This window comes from Setaria viridis, chromosome 5 (assembly GCF_005286985.2).
Source record: "Setaria viridis chromosome 5, Setaria_viridis_v4.0, whole genome shotgun sequence".
Taxonomy (NCBI): Eukaryota; Viridiplantae; Streptophyta; class Magnoliopsida; order Poales; family Poaceae; genus Setaria; species Setaria viridis.
The window spans coordinates 19,648,722-19,660,724 of NC_048267.2; the positions used below are offsets into that span (position 1 = coordinate 19,648,722).

Genomic DNA, 12,003 nt, shown 5'->3' on the forward strand with positions numbered 1-12,003 from the left:
CAAGAGGTGGTGCATTTCCAGGACGAGGAGCATTAATAGGAGCTCTAGCACTCCAAGGCTGAAAGGGCCTCTGCTGAAAAGAAGGCGATACGCGGGTCTAGGAGGACCTCGGTATACCACCTTCATTCTCTGTGGGGCACTCCCGAAGGTTCCAAAAGGAATATTCTTCCTCTTCAAGGATTCTTCTTTCCTTAAAGTCTCATCTAAGATCCTCATCTTTTCTTCTACGGTAATGGTTGTGCTTACCGCAGAGCTATAGTCAGCAAAGGTGCAGGTGGACAACTTCTCCTACATCCGCACATTATGCCCACGAAGATAACAATCTCTTTTTCTGGACTCTGTATTGACATGTTCTGGTGCATACTGGGCTAAGTGATCAAACTCATTGGTGTACACAAGAATGCTGCGGTTCCCTTGCTGTAGCCCTAAGAATTGCTCCAGCTTCATTCACATGGTACCTTCTGGCACAAACTGTGTCCGGAAGGCTTCCTTGAAGTTCTCCCATGTAACTTCCCTCCCAACTGGTTGCCTTGCCAGATAACTGGTCCACCAGGTCCCAGCGGGACCTTGGAGTTGGAGTCCTGCAAACTCCGCCTTCTGGGTGGTGGTGCACTAGGGAATCACCCAAAATTTCTGCTCCATCGTCTGAAGCCATTCATTAGCTTCAAGTGGGTGTTCAGCTTTCAAGAATATTGGAGGATGAGTTTCCAGGAACTGGGTGTAGGATACACCCCGTTCTGGGTCCCGTCAGTTTCCACCATTACCGGTGTTTTGCACGATCATTTGAAGCAGTTGATCCTGTTCGGCTCCTGAATTCATAAGGCTGGCTATAGCATCTGCCAGCGTTGGAGCTCTCGGTAAATTCTCCTCGTGGCCCCCTGACCCTGAAGCTCATGGACCTCTTGGATCCGTCATGCTGTCAAAAGCAAACAGAATATTACTATCTAAGTTACATTCCACCAATAGTTCTCTGCGCACACTAGTATTTCACACATCACAGCATGACCATACACAAACCACATTTATATACATATTTATTTATATTACATGACTTGAAGTTACTTTTTACAAAACCACCGTACTACTTCGTCCACTGCCTTTATCTTACATAAATACATCACAATATCTCTTGATTACGATCTTGCTTCAACCATCGTAGGGGTAGATGCCTAGCTCTTCAGCATTTAGTCCCAGCCGAGCCATCGCAGCTTGCAGAATATCTTGGTCCACTGTCATCAGCGTCTATCCTGGAGGAGCGACAGGTGGGGCCTTATTCCCTGAGTTCTCACTTTCTGACTCTGGCCCGGGGTCACTAAGTGTAGGAAGTGTAGGATGCAGAGGTACTAACTCCGGAATTTCCCTCCATTTCTTCAGGGTCTTCTTCTTCTTCCCCGTCTTCCTGCTCCGCTTCGCCCCACTGCTGCATTGGTCCGTAGCCTTGTGGATCTAACTGATAGAGTCGGAGTGTCCGATCTTTCGGTGAGTGGAGATAAATTCGACTTGGTGGAAGTAGACTCTCACGATCCGACTACGATGAGCGAACCCGAAGCGCCAATGCAATCGCTGAACCAACTCCCAATGGTTACCAACCTCACCGGTGCGAGATCAGCCAGATCACGAAGATCGATTCCTGTCCGCAATCGAAGAACGAACAAGAAAAAGAGGCGAGCAATCTAAATATCACTCGAAGGTGGAGTTCTGAATCACACAAGGACAGCGCGTATTTGCGCGTGTTCGAGAGTAGCTAAAGCTAGATGTAAAACAAAACTCAAGTTGTAAATAAAAGGGACTCCAACTAAATAAAGGAGGCGCAGCCCCTGGAGTCCGGAGGAGGCGCGACGGCAGGAGGGGGGCGCGCGCGACCAGGGGGGAGGGCCGCGGCTCCCAACCCTAGGCGCCCCACCTGGGCTGCCCTGTTGGGCCATCTTCTTATTCCGCTAGGCCTTCGTTCCTTAACAGCATGATGAAGTTTAATTCTCTCGCACGGGCCTGAGTGATTGGCCCAACTGCATGATCAACTGTAGGCGCCTGAAGTGGAGGAGCAACTGGAGGCGCCTGAGGTGCTGCTGGTGTAGATGTACTCGTGGTGTCCTTTTCATCCTCCCCTTCTTGAACTGAAGTCGTCGTCGACGGCAACTCCTCATCTTCGCCCGCATACGGTTTCAAATCTTCAACATTAAAACTCGTGGAAACACCAAACTCCGCAGGCAGGTCAAGGATATAAGCATTATCATTAATCTTGGTTAGCACTTTAAAAGGACCAGCAGCACATGGCATCAATTTAGAACGACGTAAAGTAGGAAAACGATCCTTTCTCAAATGCAACCAAACTAGATCACCCGGTTCAAAAGTAACATGTTTTCTCCCTTTACTACCCGCAACCTGATATTTAGCATTAGCAGCAGCAATGTTTTGTTGAGTTTGCTCATGCAAGCTAATCATTTGATCAACATGTGCAGCGGCATCTATGTGTGGGGCGTCCTCGGCATCAAGCGCAAACAAATCAATAGGCGCCCGAGGAATATAACCATAAACAACCTGAAAGGGACACATCTTTGTAGAAGAATGCGTTGCATGATTATAAGCAAACTCAACATGAGGCAAGCAATCTTCCCAACATTTCAAGTGTTTATCTAAAACAGCCCTAAGCATGGTGGACAAGGTTCGATTAACCACCTCAGTTTGTCCATCAGTCTGAGGGTGACAAGTGGTGCTAAACAGCAACTTAGTTCCCATTTTATTCCACAGTGATCTCCAAAAATGACGGAGAAACTTAGCATCACGATCAGAGACTATTGTATTTGGAATACCATGCAAACGAATAATCTCACGAAAGAACAATTCAGCAACATTGCTAGCATCATCAGTCTTATGACAAGGTATAAAATGAGCCATTTTGGAGAAACGATCAACAACCACAAAAATACTGTCCCTCCCCTGCTTAGTTCTAGGCAATCCCAAAACAAAGTCCATAGAAATATCAAGCCAAGGGGCAGTAGGAACAGGCAAAGGCATGTACAAACCATGGTTGTTCAATCGTGACTTAGCTTTCTGGCAAGTAGTGCAGCGTGCAACAAGGCGCTCAACATCAACGCACATCCGGGGCCAAAAGAAGTGGGCAGCCAGCACTTCATGCGTCTTGTAGATGCCAAAGTGCCCCATGAGACCGCCTCCATGCGCTTCCTGTAACAACAAACGACGAACCGAGCTAGCTGGAACACACAGCTTGTTAGCGCGAAACAGGAACCCGTCCTGTATGTGAAATTTGCCCCATGGTTTGCCATGAATACAATGGGCGAAAGCATCTTTAAAATTAGCATCATCCACATATTGATCCTTCACAGTTTGCAAGCCAAATATTTTAAAATCTAACTGTGACAGCATGGTATAGCGACGACACAAAGCATCAGCAATGACATTTTCCTTCCTGCTCTTGTGTTTAATAATGTAAGGGAAAGACTCAATGAATTCTACCCATTTAGCATGACGACGGTTCAGGTTTGTTTGGGTACGAATATGTTTTAAAGCCTCATGGTCAGAATGAATTATAAACTCGCGATGCCAAAGGTAGTGCTGCCAAGTATGCAAAGTGCGCACTAAAGCATAAAGCTCCTTATCATAAGTAGAATAATTCAAGCTAGCACCACTTAATTTCTCGCTAAAGTAAGCAACCGGTTTTCCTTCTTGTAACAAAATAGCACCGAGCTCAATACCACTAGCATCGCATTCAAGCTCAAACACTTTAGTAAAATCAGGCAACTACAAGAGAGGAGCATTGGTTAACTTATCTTTCAAGGTGCTGAATGCAACCTCTTGCGAATCACTCCAAGCAAAGGGAACATCCTTCTTTGTAAGCTCATGTAGAGGCGCTGCAATGGAGCTAAAATCATGAACAAACCGGCGGTAGAAACCTGCAAGGCCAAGAAAGCTTCGAATTTGTGTGACCGTCGTCGGTGTAGGCCACGCCCGAATGGCATCGATCTTGCTGCTATCCACCTCAATGCCCTGTGGAGTAACAACATAGCCAAGAAACGAGACACGTTGTGTGCAAAACATGCATTTTTCGAGGTTAGCAAATAAATGGGCCGCACGCAATGCATCAAAAACAGCACGCAAATGATCTAAATGCTCTTCCATAGACTTGCTGTAAATGAGGATATCATCAAAATAGACAACTACAAACAATCCTATGAAGGGCCTTAGAACTTCATTCATCAAACGCATAAATGTGCTGGGAGCATTTGTCAAACCAAACGGCATAACCAACCATTCATATAACCCAAATTTCATTTTAAAAGCCGTTTTCCATTCATAACCTAACTTCATGTGAATCTGATGGTAGCCACTACGCAAATCAATCTTAGTGAAAATAATGGCACCACTAAGCTCATCTAGCATATCATCAAGGCGTGGTATAGGGTATCGGTAGGGAATGGTAATGTTATTAATAGCACGACAGTCTACACACATACGCCATGAGCCATCTTTCTTTGGAACAAGTAACACGGGAACGGAGCAAGGGCTAAGAGACTCACGAATATAACCCTTGTCAAGCAACGCCTGTACCTGGCGCTGGATTTCCTTCGTCTCATCTGGATTTGTACGGTACGGTGCGTGGTTCGGAAGCTGTGCGCCGGGAATGAGGTCGATCTGGTGCTCAATGCCACGAAGTGGTGGGAGTCCAGGTGGCAAATCTTTTGGAAAGACATCAGCGTACTCCTGCAAAATGTTAGCAACCGCAGGGGGAATATCCAAAGATGGTGCATCATCAAGTGAAACGAGCACACTAGAGCAAATAAGGGCATAGCATGGCAAAGGAGCATCACGTAACTCATCAAAATCAGCACGTGTAGTAAGCAAAACAGGAGCATTCAACTTGATTTCAGAATTAACAGACGTCGATGGTTCAAGTTGTTTAGCAGTTTTAGCAGCTCTAGCAAGATCATCTTTAAGAATTTGTTCAGGTGTCATTGGATGTATAATTATTTTCTGACCCTTAAACATGAAAGAATAGTGATTTGAACGACCATGATGCAAGCTATCAGTATCATATTGCCAAGGTCGCCCAAGTAACAGAGAGCATGCTTCCATGGGAATAACATCACAATCGACAAAATCAGAATAAGCACCCATGGAGAAAGGAACACGGACTGATCGAGTAATTCTAATTTTCCCACCATCATTAAGCCATTGAATGTGATATGGATTTGGATGCTTACGAGTGGGTAAAGACAATTTTTCAACCAGCGTGGTACTCGCCAAATTGATGCAGCTACCGCTGTCGATGATGATGCGAATCGACCGCTCCTGCACAACGCCCTTGGTATGGAAAAGAGTGTGTCGCTGATTCTTCTCAGACGGAGCGACCTGTGTACTAAGAACACGCTACACAACAAGACTTTCATACATATCGGCGTCGCCCGGGTTGACATGTACCTCCATAGCTGTATGGTCAGTGGCAAGCATTGCATGTTGAGTATCTTCAGAATCACTAGCAGAAGAGTACTCACCATCGTCACGAAGAAGCAAAGTGCGTTTGTTCGGACAGTCCCGAAACACGTGGCTAAATCCTTTGCAATGATGATACTGAATATCCCGTGTACGGCCTGTGGGAGGGGCGGCGCCTGTGGAAGGGGCAGCGCTTGCAGGTTTGGCCATTCTCTCACGCGGAGTAGTGGAGGGCGTGGGTGGCGCAGGGAGAGCGGGTGCGGAGTTGGATGTCGAGCTTCTTCCTGCAAAAGAGTTAGAATATGTCTTCGAGCGGCGTCCCTGCACTTCACGTTCAGCTTTGCAAGCATATTCAAATAATGTTGTCATATCTGTGTAGTCCTTATAATCAAGTATATCCTGAATTTCGCGGTTCAAACCACCACGAAAACGTGCCATAGCAGCGTCGTTTTCCTCCAATAACCCATAACGAATCATGCCTATTTGTAATTCGTGGAAATATTCCTCATTAGATTTGGAACTTTGCTGAAAATGTTGCATTTTATTAAGCAAATCTCGGGCATAATAAGAAGGTACAAATCTGTGGCGCATAGTAGCTTTTAATTGATCCCAAGTGGTTGGAATAGTATTGGGATGTTTGTGTTTATATTCACGCCACCAAATTAAAGCAAAATCAGTAAATTCACTAATAGCAGCTTTAACTTGAGAATTAGCAAGAATATCATGGTATGAAAATTTCCGTTCAACTTCTAATTCCCAATCAAGATATGCAGCAGGATCATATTTGCCATTAAAAGGTGGAATTTTAAATTTAATCTTGGAAAAGGAATCATTACCGGGATGGTGTGGCACGCGGCGGGCACGGCCTCGGCGGTCGCCATCGTCCTGGTCCGAGTCACCACCATAACCTTGCTGCAACTCTGTGACTGTTGTGTGCAATGCATCGAGTCTTGCCACAACTGTGTCGAGTGTGGCCTTAGCGGCCGTCTGTGCAAGGTCTAGCTGATCACACCGCTCGGTCGTCGAGGAGATCGTCGAGTCCAGCCGTTCATGAATCATCTGAATGTCGGTGACAAGCCCTTCAACTTGTGCCCGTATGCCCTGCAGCTGGTTATCCCCCGCGTTGACATCATCTGCCATGGTTAGCGCAAATACAAGAACAAAAGCGACAACAAAACAGGGGTGTAACGGCTGACAAGGCGCTCACACTAGTGTTGTTATCAAATTCTTATCCGGTCTTACCACGCACACAGGGGCGAACTGCAACCAACCGGTGGAACTCGCGAAAGATTGGAGGAGCGATTGCCTGGAGAAACAAAATATGCTCGTCGTAGAACTATGTGGAGTTCTGGGAAGGCTGCACTCAAATGAAGGATTAGCACAATCAAACAATAATGCAAAGTTGAATTATAGTGCCAAACATGTAACAAGAGTTGCTGGTAACAAGGGAAACCGAAAGAACAGAGGCAAAGGTGGAGAGGGCGCACCTCTTTTGTTTTTTCTGTTTTTTTTTGCAGGGTGCCCCAAAACTGATAATATGAACACAGAGGATCTCAAACAGCAAATTGCGGCACACACTTTTTCCGAAAGTATAGGGGTATTTCGGTAAAAAAAAGATACGGATATGAAAAGCGGGCACGGGGTGCGTGGGGAAGGGCGCGGTATGCGTGGGGGGGGGGTGCGGAGTTGCCCCGGAGGGTCGTGACCCAGGGGGGTTCACGGCGCGCACAAAGGGAGTTTCCACCGAAACAAAACTGGATCACCTTCCTTCTCCTTGTTGGATTTTTTTTTGCTTCTTTCCTTTTTTTTGCACTTTCCTTTTTTTTTATTGCTTTCTATCTTTTTTTTTTGGATAGGGAAGGGGGCGATCGGAGGGGTGGGATGGCGCGGCGCGGTTGTCGCGAGGGGGGGCGGTGGGCGCGGCGTGGTAGGATTGGCGAGCAGCGGAACGGCGGCGGCGAAAACTAGGGTTAGAAGAAAAACGAGAAACAAGAGATTAAACACAAGTAACCAGCAACAATTGATGAGTAGGCACACAAATTCAACAAAGACACTTATTGAAAGAATGTGCGAGGCTAAACGGTTGCTGGGACAAGGATCTAACCTGAAAAAATTTGTTTTGGTTTTTGTGGACTGTAGGAAGGGAAAAACACTTGGTAAAAACTCACCGATCAACCTGGAAAGCTGATACCACTTGATAGAGTCGGAGTGCCCGATCTTTCGGTGAGTGGAGATAAATTCGACTTGGTGGAAGTAGACCCTCACGATCCGACTACGACGAGCGAACCCGAAGCGCCCAGGCAATCGCTGAACCAACTCCCGATGGTTACCAACCTCGCCGGTGCGAGATCAGCCTGATCACAAAGATCGATTCCTGTCCACAATCGAAGAACGAACAAGAAAACGAGGCGAGCAATCTAAATATCACTCGAAGGTGGAGTTCTGAATCACACAAGGACAGCACGTATTTGCGCGTGTTCGAGAGTAGCTAAAGCTAGATGTAAAACAAAACTCAAGTCGTAAACAAAAGGGACTCCGACTAAATAAAGGGGGCGCAGCCCCTGGAGTCCGGAGGAGGCGCGACGGCAGGAGGGGGGCGCACGCGACCAGGGGGGAGGGCCGCGGCTCCCAACCCTAGGTGCCCGACCTGGGCTGCCCTGTTGGGCCATCTTCTTATTCCGCTGGGCCTTCGTTCCTTAACAGCATGATGAAGTTTAATTCTCTCGCACGGTCCCGAGTGATTGGCCCAACTGGATGATCAACTGTAGGCGCCTGAGGTGGAGGAGCAACTGGAGGCGCCTGAGGTGCTGCTGGTGTAGATGTACTCGTGGTGTCCTCATCACTAACCCATCGGCATTTGCATTGGCCCAGGCAAATTGTTGGTTTCCCATGGGAGCTTCACCCTGATCATCTTCCATATCAACATCAAACCCTTCTAAGTTCTCGTGAGCGTATAAGCCAATCTCAGGAGCTGCAGGTGGAGCAATATCACCCTCCACTCCTACAATGTCCACCAACTGATCTACTTCTTCTAGGTTCAGTGTTGGGGTTCTTCTGGTGGTGGAGGCGGTGGAACATTGACTATGTTCTGAGCAGGTACCTGGGCCTGCATTTCCTCCAAAGCCAGACGAAGAGATAAGATTTCGCCCAGCTGCTAGAATCTTTGTGCCTCGAGCCTATTAACATTGGATTCGGCTTCTTCTCTTGCCCTATCTGCTATACTCCTACTGGCCTCTATGAATCCTTGCATTACCCTGAGTTTCTCTTCATATTCATCTATTCTTCTGGACTGCTCTCTCATGATTTTCTCCATGTCGTGTTCCCTTGCTAATGCTGCCTTCTTGTACAACTCCTTATCGTGTCTGGCACCCATTAACTCCATCTTGGCATCTTTATTTTTCTTTCTCTGATTATAATACTCTCTGATACAAGACTGGTGCAAGTTGTACATGGCCGTCATGTAGTCGGAGGCAGCAGCAACCAAGATGTCATGCTCTACACGAGAAGAGTTCTTCAGGGCTTTAATCCTTCTCTTCCAGATTCCATCGTCTTGGTGCTTTATAGGATAAAATCGAGTAGAGCTCGACCCGATCTCTACCTTGTGCTTCTCACATAGGTCGGTGAGAGCAGTCACAGCCGCCCTTTCAATTGTGTCGTTGAACTTGAAGCCCGACTCCATCACTTCTTCTAGACTCCAATTGGGGTTGGTGTCTTCATCTGGAATATGCACATAAACAGTGCAGCACTGCTTGTGACACGTATCCTCCTTCCTCCAATAGTATTCTGGAGGGTTATGAAAGCCTAACTCTTGCAGCGTTTTCCATAGCAGCTGCACAAACCCTGGCTTATCCAGGTAATGCCCTCGGGTCCATCCGTCCTGGTCGGTGTAGCCTTCTTGGAACATCCCTATAAAAGAAACGGGGTTAGGTCTAATGGCACTCACCAAACCCAAAAGTTTTTAAAACATGCTTATGTAACATGATGCAACGACTCCTACGGACTCATAGACTCACACTCGTAGAGAAATTGGTGGTATCGTAATCTCTCCCTAATAATATATTACCGAACACTAGCGATACACAGCAAACAGTTACGATCTGCAAAACAAACAACCAGTTAACACTACTGCCACCTGTGACTCATGTTTTCTTTGTTTAAAATAGAGTCTCAGTATTTTAAATGGTAATATCTGTTGATTATCCCAACCTACGGCTCTGATACCAGCTGTGGCGGAACCGTCCAACTTAAACTGGTTTAAATGCGCCTAATCGCTGCCGACGCAGCAATTATCCAAAACGCACTTAAAACAGTATAAGTCCGGTCGTCCGTCGAGTGTCCCTAGGACTCCTTGAAAGATCCACGTCGTATCTCATAGCCATACATCAGGATTGTATCCGTGATGGGATAGCATCAACAAATATTACATTTTTACATACATATATGAGGTACGAGTTAATACAAGATATAGTTTGAAGCAAACTTAATAGTGCAGTGTTAGACAAAGTTCTAGGATTTAAAACATAAACGGTTTAGTGGAGATGAGCATTATGAGACTTCTTCTAGGGGTATTGTGAGACTCGTAACAATACCCTAGGATTTTGGGGCTTCCTCCTCTGTGGACTCCTGCGGTGCTTCTGAAAATAGCCACAAGGGATAACCCTGAGTACGGGGTACTCAGCAAGTCTTACCCGACTAACCATTATAATAGTTTTTCTTGGAAGTACATGATAGCTTTTCAGTGTACTTGGCTGATACATTTTTGCCGAAAAGCTTACTACAAGTGAGACCTTAGTTTTATCTTTTATTTGGGTTAAGTCTTTACCTAACCATTCTAGGTGATGATAAAAGATTATTTGCAAACAACAAGGTATTAAATCATACACCAAACATTATCAGAAAGATATGACATTCATGAATTTATGCTACGATGCTCAACAGTGATCAAGTGCATTCATAACCGAGAATTGCGGCGATCCGGATCATATTACATCCTGCAGGAGAGTACCCTGATCACCAGTTATATACGACTGTTTAGGTCGTACGTAACGACTTTTCGATTAGCAAAACCAATGATTGGGAATAAGACTACCCGGACCCAGGGACGCACCCCCACATGGGACCCCACGTCTGGCCTGATCACCGTGTGAGTTTCAGGCTACGCCCCTGCCAATCTCCAGCACGTCAAGCACGGGTACGAAGTATTCCCGATCAGAGGGTTTACTAACCTACTAGGCTTTACTGGTCCCATACCCAGTAATTGATCAGATGCTTTTCACTTGATCAAAGGTTAAGACAACGAATCGGGCCTTAACCAAATTAAACTAACAGACAGAACTACATCCTTAGCTTCTGTCTGCTTCTTAACTGCCAAGTCATCTTTCCATAATTAACATGTATGACTCAAAATTTTCCTTAAGGTTGGTAAACCAAGCATTTAAGCAACTAAGCAATTCTAGACTTGGGTTATCTACTAAAGGTTTGAACAAGTGGCAAAGATGTCCTTAAAACAAGGTATGATAATGCACAAGAATGGGTTTCAAGCAACTCCTAGACTTAGTGCATACACACAGCAATAACCAATAATGGACACATGAAATATTGACTCCAAAATAATAGGTAAAATGCACTGGAGCTTGCCTTGTTTGCTAAAAAAGTTAGCACTGTCCAAAGGGTTGGCCTCGCAGGGGACCAATTCAAAGACTTCCTCAAATTCCGGAGATCCTTCTGAATATTCCGAGAAATCTCCTTCTGGTGCTTCGGTGTCTATAACACAACACATGCAGGGGTTAGGAATGCAAATTTTTGAATATAAGACTATACAACTTTCCTTCATGATAGAGTTGCAAGCCAACAAGGACTATACAATTTATCATGATAAAGTTGCAAGCCAACACACAAAAACCCGAAAAGATTAGCCCACAATTTTTATTTCCTTAACTATCCTTACTTAAGGCTTTTTCTTTTATTTTTAGAAAATGTTATAATTATTTTCTAGCTTTAAAACCTAATTTCCTATGAATTAATAATAATTTGTAATTATGAAAATATTATTCCATATTTTATGCATTTAATAAAGATTAAGTATTTATTTAAATACCTTAAAAGAAAGGCATTAAACAAATACTCAAATTTTTATTATTTTTCTAGGGTCTAAAAATTTTAATGTATAAAGGAAAATAAAACAAGCCTAACAAAATTGGTTTCACTAATTTTGGACACTCCTAGAAATTTCTGTGATTTAAATGGTGAGATTCGGATTTAAACTATTTATTCTATAAAGGAAATCTAATTTTTCCCGAAAACCACCCCCGGCAACTTTTCTCACGCGATCTTACTCTACCCCCTCTCTCTTGCGCAGGGCCCGTGGCGCGGACCCACCCTTTCTCCTATTCATTCTACCCGCCGGCCTACCCCCTCCCCTAACGGACTCTGTGGGCTGATTTTTCTTTTTCTTCCTCCTTTTCCGGACCGGCACCGGCCCACGGCCTACCTCTCCTTTTTCTTTTCCTCGCGAGCTCGGCCTGCTTTTCTCCTAGGCCTCTGGCCTTTTTCTCC

General features: G+C 45.3%; 1 protein-coding gene across 1 annotated transcript; it reads right to left on the minus strand.

Moving 5' to 3' along the window:
* Window positions 1-911: 911 nt before the first annotated feature.
* LOC140222820 (uncharacterized) lies at window positions 912-9,127 on the minus strand. Its single transcript, XM_072293952.1, has 6 exons — window positions 8,677-9,127; window positions 8,296-8,554; window positions 4,184-4,786; window positions 3,946-4,021; window positions 3,024-3,528; window positions 912-916 (listed from the first exon to the last, which is right to left on the minus strand). The coding sequence occupies exons 1-6, from the start codon at window positions 9,125-9,127 to the stop codon at window positions 912-914; spliced, it is 1,899 nt and encodes a 632-aa protein (XP_072150053.1).
* Window positions 9,128-12,003: the final 2,876 nt, after the last annotated feature.

Coding starts and splice junctions, on each gene's coding strand:
- LOC140222820 (XM_072293952.1), bottom strand. CDS start 9,127: ATGGAGTCGGGCTTCAAGTTCAACGACACAATTGAAAGGGCGGCTGTG. Junction 8,555..8,676: donor GCAAGGATTCATAGAGGCCA/GTAGGAGTATAG, acceptor GAGGAAATGCAG/GCCCAGGTACCTGCTCAGAA. Junction 3,529..3,945: donor CGTGGCCTACACCGACGACG/GTCACACAAATT, acceptor TCTGACCATGAG/GCTTTAAAACATATTCGTAC.